Consider the following 19,701-nt stretch of genomic DNA (forward strand, 5'->3'; position numbering starts at 1 on the left):
CCTGATGAACGTGTTTACTGACGTTATCAATCAAGCTGCTTTTAAAACCAGTGGAGTCGCCCTCTGCTGGTCAGAGTCAACGTCTGTGGTTACATTGATATAAATTCCTTTTATCGTTTTATCCTGAAACGTGAAGGAGACCTGTACGATGAATGGATACATCTTCTGTAAAAACATGTGCGCAGTTTAATATCTTTCTTAATGTATTCTTACTCATACTCTCTGGCCACTGGGAGCCCCAGGAAAATACAAGCTGGCTAAGTTGAGACGTCCGTGAAGGTTTCTAGGCTTCACAGGGTGCCGTGCAAAGAAAGAAGAGAAATCACTCAATCCTATGCATCTATTATTATCCTCGGCTCGGGTGGCAGGTGAGATGCTGCAGATTATTTGTATGCATGGAGCCGACTGAGCTCCTGCAGCACGTTAATGAAAAACGACGCTGCCTCCAGAGGGTCGGATTCACTCTTAGTGAATGAGTACTTATCACCAAGTCCTGCTTCGTACTGCAGCACAAGGTCACCAAGCATGGAGCGGAGAATAATCAGATCATAAATTACTATTATTATTATTATTAATTAATATTATTGAATGCATTTGTTATCTGCCCATGTTTCGATAATTAAAATATGAGTTTGATGCCTGATTATTGAGCAGTGAATCATGTTTGATATCTTTGGTTGCCTGTAATTGAAAAACAATATGGTTATGATTCCAAATATGACGTAATGGAGCCTTTAAGACAAAGAAATGTACGTAAGGCTTCCTATTTTACAGTTTAAACATTGCACTGAATTATATATAAGTAATAAATAGAAAATACAAACAAATATTTAGAATCTTGAATATAAAATATACTTAACATAAACGCAATAAATGAAAATAAATTTGTTCATGTCGTCAAACTTAAACACAGACTCGTATTAGCTACATTTTAATCGACCAACCAATAAATCTCTCAGTCTCTTGTATAATAGAAGACTTTAAACCCTGTAACAACAAGATAAATATGTTGTTGAAGGGATAAACGTAGTAAGTGTGATAATGTGTTACTATTCTTTTGTTCTGCCACAGCATCAGTCCCCCTGTGTAAATCTAATCATTGGCCAGCCGTGCTGTAGCTCAACAGGCAACCAGAAGGTCGATGGTTCCATCCCTGACTCCCCCAGTGTGCACCCTGAATTAATTTCTACTTTCGAAGGGAATGCATCGTGTCAATTAGTGTCCTCATAGAGAGACATGCGTGTGTTCCTGGTTGTGTGTGTATGGGGGGGGGGGGTCCTCTGTGCGTCACTCAATCTTCTGATCTTAATCTCACAACTCAGCACGTGCACATATTGTTTGACGGAGAGAGAGGACGAGCACAGTGGTCACTAGTAAGTGTTGGCAGCTGGAGGTAGCCAGCAGCTTATTCACTGAGGCAGGACTTGAAGGCCGTGGACATAATCATATTTTCTCCTGTGGCTGAAGCAGCAGATGTGTCAGGACGTTGGAATAAGAAGCTCCGGTGGGTGAAGGAGAGGACTCTTCATCTCACTAACTGGGTTCCTCAAGGACACCTTTTTAAAAATGATTAAAGCTGCTAAGAATTTGAAAGACAAACGTGATGAGGTCAGCGACAGTCATGGAAGTCATAAATTCTTTCTGGTTAAGTATATATTCTGTTTACATTGGATGTATTGTTTCTGTTTTCTACATTTCTTCAGGTTTACTTATTTATTATGTAGCCCTCTCACTCAAATCTGGTTTGACTAAATTACTTTTATAGAATGTCCCTTTAACATATAAAAGTTACTGCATGGGTTGTGAAATGGTGAGAGCTACGAAATATATTTTCTGGAATGGTGTACACTAAACACAACTCAAAGATGACTCTGGCTAAGATGCCAAGAGGCCTGGTTAGTCTATTAATGTAACTATACTGGCAATGAGCATTGATTTCCCATGCAGTATATTTCAACTGTAACTATAGCCCTTATTCAATATGAAACAATACAATCAACATGAAAAAACATTGGAAAGACAAGATTTGAGAGCAATATTAATCCGTTTTATTTCTAAACAATATAACTCAGCTCTCTTTTTCATTTTACCTTAGATTGACCCATGAACACATGAAAACACAGCTTTATAACCCTATACTAATACCCCGGGGTTTTTTGAAAGATTCAGTTACTGGTACCAGTGTTGGCGCGCTTGTTGGAGCTCATACAGAAATCCTCTTCAAAAGAAAAGTCCATATACTCACACCCGAATCAGGCAAAAAAGAATGAGACACGGTAAACTCCTTGAAAAGGCAACCTCTTCCAAGAGGCAGCAACACGATCAGGAACCCTTCTAGATGCTCGGTCCAACACCAACTCCTCTGCTGCAGCACGTGGCAAAGTCCGTCCTTATCCTGGCCTCTCCCGTACACGCAGTTGGTTATGCTAACCGCTAGCAAAACAGTCCCGTACTCGTGGTCAGCTTGCGTTAGCCCCTTAGCAAAAAGCCACAGTTCTAAAGCACGCTCGTTTACACTCTTAAGCAAAATAAACAAACCCTCACGCAAACGCCCGGTTGCAAACGGTTAATAGTATAACTGTTCTTCAAGTTAACTTTAAGTTTTCTTCCATATAACATAGTCTCTTCAGCTTCTTCCCGCAGCTTCTTTCTCTCCCGCCCCCCCTGACCATCCCACAGGTTCATCCCCAATGACAAATACAATGATTGACACCTGCCTGAACAAATCCAAACCATAAAAATAAACTGAGGGGTTCAAGGGCTCTTTAAAACATAGGACGTTTCTATATCTAACACAAACGTCCCCAAATTAACCAGATACATGTCAACAACATCATTACCATTTCAGGCCCACATTAGTGACAATTTAGCATAAACTGTACATGTAGGAAAACCTAATTTAATCAAATTAGAAGGGCGCTACAATTACTTTTATTGTGTTTCTGTATTTACCATTTTCTTTATTCCATGTGTAGAAAACATTTATAAATTAGAGATTTAAAGAGATTTTAGTTGCGTCAGACACACAAATAATACACAGGGTTAACTCTGTTTTAATAAAAGAGCACAGCATCTCACATCTATCTTGATTTTTATAGTAGAGTAGGCAGAGAAAAGTCCCCGAAGGTCCTATCAACGCGTCTAGGTGCAACTGAAATTTAATTAAAAATTAAATGTATCAATTTTAGAATACATAAACTATATTGACACTTCCCACTTCCGCCCACAATCCAGAGAAGAAGCCAAAGTATATCCCAGGGGATTGAGCCGATAGACGTGCTCAACAAATCGTGAGCCAGTCTCAAGTTTCATCGTGACAATCACCTCCTTCCATCAAATAACAAACTAAAAGCAAAGTTTTTTCTGTCCAAAGTCGCCAAAGTGTTGCTCGTTGTGGCTGGTAAGTTTTACATTTTAGTTTAATCCATGTCCCATCTGCTAACCTGGAGGAGGTAAGGATAATGACCCTCACTGCAGCATGCCACCAGGGGGCGAACAAGACAAATGTTGGGCTTCCCATCTGGGGAGCTGTCACGTCGTCCATCTTTATACACAGTCTATGAGGGATATGAAAAAAAAAACGAATGAATTGTGTTTTAGCAGACTGTATTTGCCAAGAATGAGATAAGACGCACAATAAGCGCAAAAAACGCTAAAGATGAAATTGCGTGATAGAGTTGTTCATAGTTTTCCTTTCGGCAATAATAATCCTTCAGTGTAGATCTGATTCAATGACAGTCCCGGGAAACGATGAATAAATATAAAAGGCTGCGTCCGTCCATCAACTGCCGACACTCCCGCAGAACACAAATTGTCTGCACAGCCTCTCACCACGTGTGTAACTGTAATACGTGTCTAATCTCACTGTTGCCCTCTGACCTCGTGTCCACAACCGACACTGCGCACTGGCAGTGGAGTGACACAGCTCACAGCCGGACCAACAGGTTACTCAGAGGGGCAGCGGCTGCTCAGGCACCGTGGAATTGATTGAGTTTCTTGGAGAGGATCTTTATTTTGCAGTGTAGAGTTTTGCTCGACTGATTTATGTACTGAGGGAGTTGGCATTTTTGTCTGAGGCTATTTCTCACCATCATGCTGTAAATAACATTTCCGTATTTCTGAAACTTTATCAGCCATTAGTCCCGGCTTCATGTTTTGGAAAATCGGCGCCTGTAGCCCTGCTGCTTTTAGCCTTTTACTTTCGTTGTGACTTTGTTTACGTCTCCATTTGCTGGTTGACTCTCCAAACCATTGCTTTCTCCGCTTCCATTAGTGCGACTGGTTGAGAAAGATGAGACGCTGTCGTCTTTCAGAGAGATATATCTGAAGCTGAAAAGGAGGAACGACAAACAAAAACAACAGTGGGGCCTGCAGGACACAAACCTGAAGAGATAAACGCATCAGAAATCAAACATTACATTAAAAGGGTTAGACCACCCACATGTACACACAGCCTGCTCATCCTTTATAAACAGATTTACTTCAATAGGACCCTGATCCCAAAGAAATGGGGATATACATCACTTTGAGATCAATACTCTTCAGATCCTCTCCAACCTCTTGACTTTTTCAAGACACAACAGAAATATTAAGATTCTAACAACATGAAGACAATAATCTCAATAAGAAGTTGCCGAACAGATTTGGATGATTATTTACACCACACTGAGGTCATACTCCGGATAGAAGGACAGAAATGAATTTAAGCCGTGAGCTCTATACAATACCCAACACAATGACCATGTTCACTGGTAAAGTTGTTACTGGTTTAATCCCCGCTCCAGGGTTCCTTGTGTGCATCACAGCAGTGGGAGCTGGTTCTTGTTAAAGCTGCACCTCAAATAGCATCGAGACAATGATCTCGGGAAAATGTGATTTGAAAGCTTAAAAGTTGTTGTCGGTTCTTTTGAATCCATCGGCAGTATTTTAATTGGAACACACGAGGGACCGGAGCTCAATGTTTTAACAGATGACAAGAGAATAAATCTCACAGTTTTAATAAATAACAGCAAATGCCGCGTTAACTAGGACCCCAATTAAATTCTGCTGGGTCACTTTGAGTGACATTTAAACAAATGGCTGCTGAGTCATCTCTCCCTGTTATGTCCTCATTGTGGCCTGAGAATAGTTTTTAGAAGTTCAGCGAAATTCTCATAATCCGGTAGTTTCCTTTTATGCCACAATCTCCACCCCAGCTACAGTTCACATAACTTCATGTGAGAAATGTGCATGAAACAAGTCTTTGATTGATGCGTTGTATTCCCAGACGTTTGTGTTATTTTTTTTCCAATCCTCCTTCATATCATTTGTGCCTTTTTCAAAATATTGTTCTATATATGATTAATGTTTGGGTTTGTAATGAAAATCTGTTTCTGGAGGAAATATTGCACGAACCCCAAAACACAGTAAAAGGCCCCGAACAAATTGATTCAGGGAAAAAAAGTTATTAAGGATTTTGAAAAGCCGAATTAATCTTAAAAGCACAGACGAACGCTGAATGACAGAAACATGTATTAGGCGGCCTTTTCCAGCCCCTCGGGTTAACAGGACATTTAGGTTTAATGTGTATTTTTACGTGTTGTGAATTTTCACTATATTTTCTCGTTGGCTGCCTAATATCGATTTTTTTCTATTTAAACCTTTCTACTGAAATCAGGTCTGTAGATTTCTTACGTTATAATTTAACAATGCCTTCGTTTATACAAAATGTTCTCTGTTTCCAGTTTGGCCCTGAATCTTTTTTTTTAACGTTCGTATCAACAGCTGCTTATCAGAGTTTTTTTTGGGGGGGGGGGGGGGGGGGGGCATGAAAGCCAAGGATCCAGACATCTGAAAGATTAAATGTTGTTTCCATCTAGAAAAAGTACTTCACATATACTTTCAAAGTGCAAAGACTGTTGGTTTTATACTGGGATGCAGAGAGTGGAACAAAAATGTTTGAAAAAGGTTGAAATAAGAAGCTCTGGATGAGGATGACTCCAGGTTTTATCACAGCAATCGCGTTGTTCTGTGTTTAACTGTCCCATAAAGACGGATATTGATCCCCTGTCCACTCACCGCCGCTGTCAAGGAGACATATGTGCACTATAATATAACACTGGAGAAGGAGCATTGACTTTTTTCAGAATAGCTCTTGGAATAGCTCATTATAGCATCAGAGGATATAAATAGCATTGGGTACTGGAGTCCGTGCCGTTAAGAGTCCCGACCGAATTAGATTGTTACAACCCCAGCACTGATTTAAAGCAAGTGGTGTCTATGGAGAGCCTTAGTTGTGTATCTGCGTAGCAAGTGACGCCACTTTTTACTTGAGAAGTCGTGCATCACACTAAGGTGAAGGTAATTGGAGGCAGTGGCGAGATGAAACTGGTCCCAAGTGTGGTTGCAAAAAGTATTTGTAATGCAAAACGAAAAGCTGGCGAAACACATGAAACCTTTTGAGACGCCTGTTCGAACACAAGCTGTGTCTGGAAGATAATCATTACCTTTACCTGTCTTTTGAATATATGTTTTAGTCCTGGAGGTGAAAGAGCATTTTCTAGTATTTCAAAGAGAAAAGTACAGAACAAAGTACAGATGGGTACAGATACAGAATACCAGGTACCTTGATATAAGTACCTCATAGAGTCAAACATCAGAAATATAAAAATAGTCCAACTGAAGACACAACTGTTGGTGCTTAATTAAGTGTGCGTTTGTATGAACATTACAAAACACAAATGACTGTGATTGCAGCTGGACTGTGATTGCAGCGGGACTGCTTGGCATGTCATGTTGGGGTTGTCCTTCGGGATGTCTACCTTCATCAAATGCTGCTAGAGACTTTAATCTTTAATCTTGAAGACTTTAATCTTGATGATGTTTTCCTGCAGGTGGCATCTATTGCACTTCTGTCCGTCCTGGGAGAGGGATCCCTCACATGTGGCTCTGTCTGAGGTTTCTACGTATTTTTACCCTGTTAAAAGGGTTTTTTGTAGTTTTTCCTTACTCTTGCTGAGGGTTAAGGACAGAGGATGTCACACCCTGTTAAAGCCCTATGAGATGAATTGTAATTTGTGAATACGGGCTATACAAATAAAATTTGATTGATGGATTGAAATGACACAAACACAAAAAGGTTTTCATTAAAGAATCATTGTTCAAGCTAAAGCACTGTGCAGCCTGTTGATTGCATTTGCTTTGATGCTCATACAATCAGTGATCCATGTTGTTGTTGTGGTGCCAGATGAAAGGTACACTGATTAAATTCCATAAAGGAAGCATCCTCAAAAAAAATGTAGGAACATCACGCTTGGCCCTTTCTGCCATGAAGAAAATTAGGGTTTTCTTGTTAATGATTTACTTGAATAGTTTGTTTGTTTGTGCTTTAAGAAATTAATTCTATACATTTCCTCCATAAAACATTTACAAGGCCAGTTTTTAATGAGTTAACATCCTCACCCTTTGTTGGGACATTACACCTGCCTGAGCATATCATGGAAAAATTGCTCCAGAGTAACAGTAGAGTCTAAAATCTCTACTGGGAATCATTACGTTATATGTGTTGCTTACTATTGCTGCAGTATTTCTGTATATACGGAAACCGTTATTCCTTGTTATCGTTATTTTTGTATTTTGTATTTCACAATGAGAGACTAACAGAAATTGCAGCTGATTAGTGTGTTCTAAATATTCCTTCATTTGATTTTCTCTGAAGTTTTTCTTTATTATTTATTTGAATGTATTAATATTGGTATTGGCATCGGCCCCACAAATCAGGTTAATTTCCGTTTCTATCCCGTGTGATTAAGCCACTGCGGAGCTGAATGGACACTCTCAGATAAACAAAGGGTTATGCAGCATGTGGCCGTAAAACCAATCTCAAACCGAGAGGCTTATTAAATCAAACCTCTTTGATTGTGTGCGTGAGAGAAAAGCACACGGCCGACGACAAACTGCAACAACTTCACAAATCAACTTTACCAACCGCATAAATGCTCAGTCACCAGCGTCTCCACGTAGAAGCGACCGAGACAAATGGGCTGCTGCTGACTTTTCTCACGTGTCTGCTCAGATACACAGTCGCACCTGAAAGGATCATCCGAGCAGTAAGTTACTTCAGTCGGGGGCCATCACACTTTGATCAGATTTATTTTTCCTGCCCCAAGGATTTTCAACTGCAATCCCCGAAGTCACAAGCTTCCTTTTTCGACTCATTATCTCTTTGTTTTGGCAACTTCTTTATCTCTCGACACTTACGCCTGTGGTACTTTTTGTGTTGCATCTTCAGAGACCTGTGGCAAATGTAATAGTTTTTTCTTTTGGCCAATGTCTTGTGGACGTTTTGTGGAAATCCGTTCAGTAGTTTCCGTGTAATCCTGCAGATAAACAAACAAACAAACCAACCCATACACAAATCAACTGAAGGGGGCAAAAAACCTAACGTCCTTGACGGAGATAACGAATTCCTTTCTTCTCCTGGAGAATGGCAGGTTTCTCTTGAAATGTAAGAAAACCCGCACAGTCTGCTGCACATTGTGTTCAGTGCTTTGCTTAATTTCAAGCCCATTGTGCAGCGGAGATTACTTTTGAATGAAAATCAAAGGACTTCAAATGGATGGTGCGGTAATGACAGTCGGTGTGTAATTGAATATATTCTCATGCAATAGAGCATTGAGGAGACTGTTCCCCCGATAAGGTGAGAAGTGTTTTGGATTATTAAAGATGCATGTGCTTCCACTGGCCCCCGGCAAACAGGGATTGTTTAAATCCACTGGACCGAGCTATAGGTTCTCTGCGGCTCGCTCCTGCTCCACAGCAGCGTGCAGGGGAAACAGCCCTCTGCCCAATTAAACCTGACGGATGCATCATCTCTTTGTGCTATGGCTGAGCCCCCAGAACCACAACACTCCTCTGGATGCCGTAAATCTTACAGAGTATGCAATTATGAAAAGAAACGGGGACACACTGTGTAGTAGCAGTTGTTAGACCAAGCCCTGGGACACGTCTATGTATGTAATGATGGATGGCATGCGATAACTCCGCAAAAGTGAGGCTAAATTATCCGGATCACCCCCTGGTGGCTGGTTGCAGTATTGGTCATAAGCCCTGCCTCATCCCTTTTAGCAGATGGGATCTGGGCCAAACCAAAGTGTCAAAGTACACATTAAATATGCTTATTCCTCCGCAGCGTTGATAGCCAGAGGCATAATGTGTGCGGGTTGTCCGTCCACTCGTCCCGTTCCCGAGAACAACATATCTCGAGAAGGACTTTGATCATCTTTGGTTTCATGGATGAACCTGATTAGAATTTGGATGTCAAAGTTATGGCGGCCTTAAAAGTTTTTGGCCTCTTGAACATAATCTCCAATCGACCTTTACGACATTTCTCCAAATTTTGACCGGTTGCCACTTGGACTCGAAGATGATCTGATTAGAATTCAGGGCTGAGGGGAAAAGGTCCCTGTGAGCTCATCTAGGTTTATCAAGGAAATGTAGGCAGACTGAAAATACATTAGTTCAGTAAATCCAGAGATTGAAAGAAAGATTGTCTCTTTTCAAACTGATGTATATTCAAGTGTTCATGTTTCTGATTAGTTATTACAAAGAGTCCCAACCTCATCCTGGATATTTGTGTCCATCTATCTGTGGAGACTTTTGTGCCCATTCAACCATCTATGGCCACAGCTACAATTTCAACATTGGATGCCACATTCTCTTTCTTTTTTCACATGGGTAGAAATTAGCTTTCTCCAATGTAGAGCTGCCTTTTGATTTACTCTACCACTCTTGGCTTCACTCTGCCCCCCTCTGTCTCTCACACAAACACACAAACACACAAACACAGCGACACACTGGAGACACATTGTATTGCCAGGCGTGAACTGGCGTGCTGTGAGCGGGTCTGCCCTACCAGTCTATGTTATTACATCAACCCGGTGTCCCAGGTAGCACCTGCAGGATTAGGCTCCAGGTCGCGGGAACCTGAGTCGAGGATTAAGAGCCACTGTTTGACTTTGTAATTGCGATTCAGGAGCGATGTTTGTTTTTACAATGCGGCGATGTAGCTCCACCTTGTTTCAGGTCTCCCCCCCCCCCCCGACAGTGGGTTCATTTTAAAACAAAGTGCCCCCCCCCCCCGTCCACAGAGGAGCCCGCCTTATTCCATCTTCTTTAAGAAACTGACAGATGGTTGAGAGGAGGTCTGCTCTCAGAAAGACATTTGAATTCTTCTTTTCTTTTCCGTCAGTGCTGCATCTGCAAGCATGTCATGTATCTCTTTGAATGTGACTTCAAATAGTGTGCAGGCTACATCACACACTGTCCGTCTCCCTGCTTCTTGTTTCCTATCAGAGTGGCTGTTGATCTCTGAGCCACAATGATGCCATCGCTTTTTAAATCACTTTTCCATTATTGGTCTTTTTGTGCTTTGAGTCACAAATGAAATTGCCTTTAAAGTTCAAAGTGGCTCAATGGAATTCTGATCATATCCCATCACCATCTGTGGTGTGCCTCCCCTCTAATTAGACTTGTGATGGGAAAATATTCTGCACAGAATATAATACAGTAATGGAACTCCTGTGCCAACAGAGATTAATTATAAAAGCTAAATCTCGACTTGGATGTGGGTGCTTGTTAGAAGTGTGGGGGTCTCAATCTTTTTTTTACATGTAAAAGTTGATGATTTCCATCCAACAACTTTGAAACTTCACAGATATAAACACATCCCAAAAGGAGCGAAGTAAAACGTTTATTATATTTTGTCTTCTGCTCTTTTCTAAACCCTTCTCCCCATCTGTGAATAATGTGAGGTCTGAGCCAATATCTGCAGTGATAAAATACAACAATTCTTCATTAAAATGTCCCAAAACAACAAGACCTGTACCTTCACTATCAAAAATGTTAACAACAATGTTCAAACCCAGAGAAATCCACAATTTTGTACAAGGTAATGAGGCGTTTTATTTTAGTCGCCTTTTAATTTCCTCACATCTGCTTCACCAGCAGCTTCACCCATCACTTCCATAACTTCCAGCTCAAACGACGCAAGACGAAGGAAAACCTCCCTGCGAGCCGTCTCTCTTGTTTCTTAACATTGTTTGTATTGTATCACAAGACTTGACCCGACAGGAATAAAACCTGAATACATTACATCGGATATATTTTCATATGCAATAGCAGTGGAGTCAACAACTCCCATGATCCCGAGCTGCCGCAGGACATATGCAAAATAAGTATTTTGTTATTGTTTTGATTCAGGGACCCATAGCAGCCAAAGTTATATATTATAAATGCAGGCATTCATCATATGATACCAAAGATTAATGGTTTTATTGCCCAGAGCACCAGAAAAACACGTATGGTGCAGTTAAACCAGAAACACCACATTTGTGCATGCAGCCATTAATTAACCTATCAAATGAATAAATTGATGTAAATATTCATGCATCACACCATGATCTGATAAGCTGTTGTGTTATTTATATAAACAAAGGCCAAAGGAAGATGAAACGGGCAACAGTGTTCTGTACCTTCTGAAAGTTCTGTGAGGTGTTTTGATTTATGGGTTTTTGGGGAAAAAATAAACCTGTCATTGCTGCTTAATTTAGAACAAGACTGATAGAGTCCATAAGTGAAAGCACGGTTTGAAGTGAATGAGAATTTAATTTATTTTCAGGTCGTCCTGCTCTCACCAGAGTTGTGCCGTCACCTGGAACTTATCATGCAGCACCAGGATCCATTATCTGACCCCCTCCTTCATTAAGGAAATATCTGATGGCCCAGCCACTGGCAGTGGATGAAAAAAAGATGAGTATCGTGTGAGCAGAACCACAGAGTCACGTTGTGGGTTATCTGGAACAACCAGTGTGTGGCCATCAGCAGCTCCATGTTCTGGCAACTTAACTTCTGCCAGGGGTCGGTTAATCACAGGTTCCCCACTGTTTTTCATTCTACCTTTTCCTTGCAAAGCTGCAGTAGATGTCTAAACACACAGTTGTGGGTGTCAGTGGTTGGATACACTCATGAATGAATGATAACTTGCAACATGTTGGAAGGAAAATCCGAGGAAGACTCGAATTCAGCTCTCTTCTTTCTAAGATCAGGCATGTGTACAATATTTTCTTCTTCTCTTGCAAAACATATTTACCCAAAGATTAAGGCAATCTTAATCAGAAAAGGTTTAAATGCTCTATAAATACATCAACCCCCCCGCCTAAAATGCAGATTAATGCATAATAAACAAAATGCTGTCTTAGCATAGCAAAATAAGTTAGAAGAACCCACAACCAGCTTCATAATGGTTTATCTGTGAAGACAGTGATTTGTAACAGAGATAACCAACAGTGTGTGTGTGTGTTTGTGTTTGTGTGTGTGTGTGTGTGTGTGTGTGTGTGTGTGTGTGTTTGTCTCCGAACTCACTCAAATTCGTGGAACGCTTATCAATTAATGCCAGGAGCGTTGTCTTTCTTCATCGCAGCCGCAACGGCATTTTTCTGAGATTTGTATTTCACACGCGAGCTGCGGCGAGTGTGTGACGGACCTTTGAAGCGCCGCGACAGCGCTGAATGGTAAAATGCTAAACACAAATCTAAATGACGGCGGGAGGAGCAAGTCTCACCGCAGCCGCTTTGATCACAAACCAGCACATGCTGTGACCTATTATTGGTAAGTTCCCACAGTGCATGCTGTACATGAACAGATTCATATGGGACCTTCATCTACATGTCTACATGTATGTGTCTCAGGGCTGGAAACCATCTTGAAGGGAATGAAGGATTTTCAAAAGAGAGTTTAATTTTGTCAGTGGTTCAAGCTGGTTGCCTGTAAAGATGACGGATGTGTCTCTTCCTTCCATGATCTCAAAATGAAGCTAAGATATCGTGGATACAAACTCTTTTGTTGCTGATGGTTGCTGTCTGTGTAGGCTCCAGTTTCTCCAGATTCCTCCCATCACACCAAAGACAGAATGCAGAATGGGGTCTTTAACGTTTGAATGTGTGAACGTAGGTTCCCTCTGTATGCTGGCCCTGATGTCCAGTGTGTGAAGTTCCTCTCGACCAATATCAGCCATGATTGGCTCCAGCTCAAAAGATAGGCGGTATAGATAAAGGATGGATTTGGAACCAGAGTGTGTGCAGTAGCAATCGGGGGGGATTGTCCTACCGATACAAATGATTGACCAATTGTGAGTCAGTCGCAACTTTGTTCATGACATCAAATAACTCATCAAAGCCAAATTTACTTGAAAATGAGAGAGAGCATCTTTGAGAAGACTTTTCAGATTGGCCCATGTCCTATCCCCTAACATGGAGGAGTTGGTGTTTATTACCTATATTTAACTTTTGTGGAGGAGACGTCCATCTTTATATACAGACTATAATTTTAAGTATTTATAATGAATATTAAAATGAGTGTAAGCACAAAATGTTACGGCAATCCAAGAGTTAACACGTCTCAATTAAAATGTTTAAACGACAACCTGATGGTGGCGCTTGAGGATAAAGTCAGAGGATTACCAAAGTCAATCAGATTCATCCTCTGTGTAGATTGCTTCTGCGGAAACCACAAGAGGACGAGGTCTTACACTTAACTGGTTTGAATGTTGTTCGTTGGGCTGGAGAAAGAGTCAAGGGATCGCTAAAGTCATTATCATTCATCCTCTCCACTTCACAGTCTGTTCACAATTAGCAGGTGGATCGTGTGGCGGATTATCAGAGGGTAAATGCGCCCATAGCCTCACTGACGAGCGCCTTGTCCTCTCGCAGGCCACACAAGCGAGTTTGATTTCTTGAGTCATGGTCTGATGATGCAGTTATTCTTATCGCCCCCTGAATGAAGTGCCGGGGGGGATCAGTATGCCCGTCTGTCTGTGCCTCTGAAGTGGTGCCTTTTGATTTAAATTTTTTTTTTCTTAAGTTCCAAAGCAAAAAGTTTGAGAGGAGGTGGATTTGGATTTGATTGAGGGGGCGTGTCCTGGGAGATTACAGTTTTTCTCCATTGCTTTGGCTCATTTCACGAAACAGAAATGACATTCTCAGAGCTCTAAGTGCAATTGGCTAAATAGCCCATATGGTTCAGCACAACTACATAGATCACCTTCAAAAGGTCATATCTAACCCAAAACAGTTAACTCAAGTTTCGAAAGCAAATCATTTTCTCATATAAATAGTCAGTGCCCCCAAAATGAAAAGTTCCTTCTCGACTGCTGTGGCTCATCTCTCAGAAAAAGCAGGACATTCTCAAAGCTTTAAACACTTTGCCAAAATAACATAGATGGTTCAGCAAAACTCCATAGCACACCTGCAAAAGGTCATATCTCTCCCAAAACAGACAACTCATCAGTCAAATCTAAATCCTTTTCTCATACAAATAGTCAGTGCCCCAAAATGAAAAGTCCCTTTGGCATTGTTTAAACACTACAGGTCAAAATGTTTAGATGTTTGGTCAGTATGGCAGTGGACCATAGAAATATCCCTCATGTGCACATTTCAATCTTGGCTCAGTTCCTGGAATGGTCACTGAATGGTTACAGTAGATTTTTTCTTTCCAGAATACTATGTGTATCAAACAGAAAAAAGATTAATTCAAGGTTTCACATACAATACTTTCCATACATCGTGCTTACAGTAACAGAAAATGTGTACAGCACAATATACTGTCAAACAATAAGAACATCAAAACTAAAATTTGGTATGGTGAGATATGACCTTTTGAAGGTGATCTATGTAGTTCTGCTGAACCATATGGGCTATTTTGTTAATTGCATTTAGAGCTCTGAGAATGTAATTTCTGTTTCGTGAAATGAGCCAAAGCAATTGAGAGAAACTGTAAACTTACTGTGTGACTGGTGATCAGATGTGTGAAACTCAACCTTGATTACTAAAGTTCTAGTTGCACCTGAAAATTAAGCCGATGATCAAAGATATCCTTATTACAGTATATACCATGATGTTTTTCATGGTATTATGTGCCTGTACGGTTTTGACAGTAGAGTGAACTATTGTGCAGGTGATGATGTAAACAATGAAATTATGCCAACATGTTCTGCAGAGAACAACCACTTGACTGAGAAGCGACAGTCAGTTTTGACCAGCAATATATATTCAATTGGTAATTGGGCTAACTGAAGGCAATTGTACCTAACCGTTTGCAAAGGTGTGCTAAATCATTTGAAATTTGTGCAAACTGTTGGAAATTGTACTTGTCATGTGCTAGGATGTGCTAAAACAATTGCAATTTGATTAGAGGAATGAGATATTCCAATCTGTTGTGAACCAGTGCCCAGTGGTTTGGAGGTTTGCACGTGTTGTTTTGAGAACGTCATTTCTGTTTTGTGAAATGAGCCAAAGCAATGGAGAAAAACTTTAAGCATTGGCCTTTCTCGCAATGTTCCCGGACACGCCCCCTCAATCAAATCCAAATCCACTGAACCGGACCGGGTCACTTCCAGTGCTGCGGAGCTGGAGATGACAGACAGCTGGTAAAAGGAGAGAAGAGAAGTTAGGTTTTTTATACATATACGTTGCTCTTCCTTTTACAATCAGGGTTATATCCTCCTACTCTCCTGACCCATAGCACATCCTTCCACCAAAGTTCGCAGCAATATGTCCAGTAGTATTCTTTACGTAATACTGCTTGCAAACACACATCTGAATGTACAGTATCTGACCAAGTAGTGAGTTTTTTGGGGGGGTTTGCGGTATATCAAATTCATTTTCAATATGTGTGGGCCATTTCAGATAATCTTATCATCCATGTTCTATCTGTCCAGTCCTATTCGTTTAACAGGAAGTCCGACTGGTGTTTGTTCTCGTTGCACTGGTTGTAAGATGCGAGTCATTTGAATATGAAACGGACTTTACAGCGCTCACCACAACTTCATTTTCCTCTTTTATGTGCTAGCGCCATTTGACGGGGCCTCTTAACTTTCAACTGAAGTCTGACAGCAGCAGATTGATGAGTCCTTATTTTCAAAGTCACAGCAGCAGGCCTACAGCCGCCTGCGGCGAGCGTTTGACGGAGGTGTTCAAGGTGACGCATCAGGTCAAACACCCACAGTAATTATGAATGAGGGAGCAAACTTTTCTTGCCGTGTTGCATGCTTGCGTGTCCAACATGCGAGAGGGAGAGGGCAGAGAGCAACGGACTGAAGATGGATGTGGCCGGCCTTGAATTCTGCAAAGCTATTGGTCCAGAAGGCACAGTGGCCACTTTCATCAGCTGCAAGTCAGTGTTTTGACATTTGCACCTGCTCTGTAATTTTCTCAAGGGAACTAAAGAGGTCAGAGTGGCAGAGCTGAGGCTGCGCTGGCAAATCCTGTTTTTCACAATCATACAGCTTTAAGATACATTTTTAAATGGACGATAAAAAACTATTTTAGTTCCACAGCAGATTCTGTCCTCTGTTAGATTAAGGGGTGAAATAAAACCATTCACATCTGCTTGTAAGACGTGGGAGGCATCTGTGAGAGAATGCAGCAAGAGGAGCTCTAATGCAATAAAGATGTTTGTCTTTGAAGGAAAAAACGATCGCGCGTAATCTCTGTCTCTTTCTTTCCTTTGACAGGAGACAATAATGGATGGCCCCATCTCTTCGACAAATACTTTGGAATGCCGAGCTACAACACGGGGACCAAGTCCAACATTTGCTGTAAGTGCTGTTATTTTGTTTCTGAACTGCTCTTGTAAAGATTTTTCTATAAACCACAACCCATGAGACAAAACAAGCAGACATCTAAGTCGTCAAAAGGACATAGGTATAATGCAATTTCACTTAGTTAAAAAGAAGTAAGAAAACCTTTGGACTCTAGTATGCAACTCACTTTCTGTGGGATTCCTGTTACTGACGTTCTGTGTCTCTTGCTCGCTGCTTAAAGGTAGAAGCTCAATAGCTGGATTAACTCTGTCTAAAGGAGTTTGTGACTGTTTGAAGTTGTGTGTACTGCCAAGTGAAGTTTTCCTTCTCTCTCTCTCCCTCTGTGTATGAACGTGTCCTAAAAACTCTCTTGCAGTTTTTACTTTGAAAATCTGTTTGTTTTTTTCTTCCTGTAGATAGCACATTTCAGTATTTGCCAAAGTTGCTGCAGTAGTTGTTGTTCAGGCACATACTCTCCCACCAGCCACACCATCTGTTTAGCATTTCTATAGACAGAAACCCTATTATGTGTATTTTTGTGTTGATCAAATAAAAATAATACTTTCACATCACAGAGTAGCAGAATTTAGTAACAATGATTTTGTGTCAAAGGATGGTAAAAATGTTATGGATGTTTTAAATTGATTTGACATTTTATGTTTGTTTCCAGATAAACTATTACATTTATATATTGAGGTGAATTTGGTGCTGTAAAGGTGCTGTAAAAATTTGTGTTGCTGGTTTTTATTTATAATAATCAGGTTATAAATGTAGTTATGAAAAATAACCAATAAAAACCTTAAGTGTGAGACCAAAGGTATCGACCAGAGAAGATCTTGATGTGATCCTCCCACCTTCTCATTGCTGCAACATTGACACAAGCCCTCCAGAAATATTTTGCACTTACATACTCAGCATGCAATCATCAGACTTTTCAGACGGAGCCCTGGATGCGTGGGCCGTGCATTCACACCCTTTTGACCAGATGAGACCTCAGCGAGCTGCCAGCTACGCTCAGATTAATTGGTGTCAAGTTGGTCGTGACCGAGGTTTGCTTTAGCTGAGGAAGACATATTATCTATGTTGCCCAACTTCAATATTTGATTCTTTCTCACAGGTCATATCGTCATTGCAGATTTTCCTCATTTGCAGGCGGGGAAATATTCCGGTGCCGTTTCAGCTGTGACCTTGTCCAGTCCCCTGTGCTTCAGATTCCACATCTCTCCCATCCCCTGGGATGCAGAGGATGTTGCTGCTGGAAATATGGCAGACATTCATTTTGGTTTCACCTCCATATTTATGATAACTCTTTGCCTGCCTTGTCAAGTGACCCAACCGAGATCTGTAGCCGCAAAATGAGACCCTCTTGTTCATATCCAGGATATTGCTTTTCAGAGTCCATACAGTACATAGAGTGAAAATTACAGTTCAGATAATTTAAAAAAGGCGAGAGGGTTCAGGCTTGGCCGGGTTGAGACCTGCAGGTGTGCACTTAAAGGGAGGCCACACAGTGGTAGGACACAGTCAAGCATTCAAACAATAGAAGTCTGGGATCAAACCACATTGTCTCTTTGATCATCTTTGCCTGCCAGCGGCACAGATTTAAATAGAGATACATGTCATGATCTTGAGCCGACAGGGATCAAAGGCAGGGATTGGGCACCATTGTGAATCCCAGTAAATGAAAGCGTAGACAAAAAAATTGATAAAAGAAATTCCAGATCAGTGAGCGTTCCAAAACGTGCATTTGTTTTTAAATGTGCCAGAACCCCGATCGTGCTCGGAGTGGTAACTACTTTCAGTTTCAAACACGTAATCCTGTGAACCGTCTTGACGTGCATGAGTTGATGAGTTCGTAGAGTTACTGCTCACGTTGGGCCATAAAGTTTCATATCTGGTGGCTCATTAACCTGATAATCTCCCAGTAGCCAGTGGAAGGCATCTGTTTGCCCTGCTGCCCCTATATCAAAATCAGCATAAATCTGCATTAATCCTTTCACGTGGACGAGGCCCCATGTAATTTTCTCTAACTGAGCCTGCAAAGCCATGTGCATAGAATCCAGTGGCTGATTTATATGTTGCACACCGGGGCGTCACCACCATCGCCCTGGCATCGGAATGGAAGTGAACACATTTACATAGACAGCGAAAACAAATAGGTTTTCCGTTGATCCCTGATCGGCAAAGGTCCAGTCCGCCAGATGGAGGTACGCGTGTGCACGTGTCAAGTTATTCAGTGTCAAAGCAGATGTCTGAAATCGGAAATGACACAAGCTTTGAGAAAAGGATGGTACATGTGTATTTACCTCTGCAGCTGGAACGAGTTAGTGAAACCCAGAGGGAATTTCCTACTCGTGCACGATTATTGAATGTATCATATGATTATGTTAAAGTAGAATTTAAGACTTGAAACAGGAGATAGCAAAGCTTACTCTGACTTTATTGATGCCTGATCAGTCGTATTGTCGTTTATGTTTTTGACACATGAAATGAAAGTCAAATTGATTCCATGGAGCAGAGGCGTGTTGTTTCTATTTGTATTCCTGTTATTCAGAGCCGCAGTTTGTTGTTGGAGCAGCAATCAACACATAAACACGCATCAAACATCTTTTCCAGCACACCTCGTGGTGGAAAAGGTTAAATGATTAATGGAATGCAATCATCTAGCTCCTCTCGTCCGAACAACCACTCAAAGCACTTTACGCTGTATACACAATCATCCAGCGCTGCTAAAAACATGTTGCCCTCCCGTGTTACTCACACACCGACAGCAGGTTGGTTTTAGCTCTATATGGTACATATAATAAGACCCACAAATGCCCGGGACCCCCAGCTGGTTGGCTGGAGCTGGGGGGGGTCGTCTTCGAAGGGCGTGGATTGGTTTAGTTGCCGATGGACATTTGCAAATTGGTGAGATAGAGTTTCCTCAGTCCCAGTTTTAATGTCGAGCTGTGAGATAAATACCACCAGCTGTAATTTCTAAACCACACATAGACAAAGGTTTTTGAAGGAGTAGCAATGCAGCACGATTGGTCTAGAGACTAGTGCAAGGCTTGATAAGTGTAGGAATCAGCCTGAAAATAAAA

At 41.2% G+C, this 19,701-nt stretch overlaps 1 protein-coding gene across 1 annotated transcript in view; it reads left to right on the top strand.

Annotated features, from left to right (window-relative positions):
* The window catches only part of rxfp1 (relaxin family peptide receptor 1), a 48,753-nt gene that overhangs the window by 8,543 nt on the left and 20,509 nt on the right, over positions 1-19,701 (top strand). Inside the window, exon 3 of the mRNA XM_053429061.1 lies at positions 16,547-16,630. Coding sequence (XP_053285036.1) covers positions 16,547-16,630 — 84 coding nt within the window. The remainder of the gene's footprint in view (positions 1-16,546; positions 16,631-19,701) is intronic.

Source organism: Pleuronectes platessa, chromosome 8, assembly GCF_947347685.1.
Source record: "Pleuronectes platessa chromosome 8, fPlePla1.1, whole genome shotgun sequence".
Lineage (NCBI taxonomy): Eukaryota > Metazoa > Chordata > Actinopteri > Pleuronectiformes > Pleuronectidae > Pleuronectes > Pleuronectes platessa.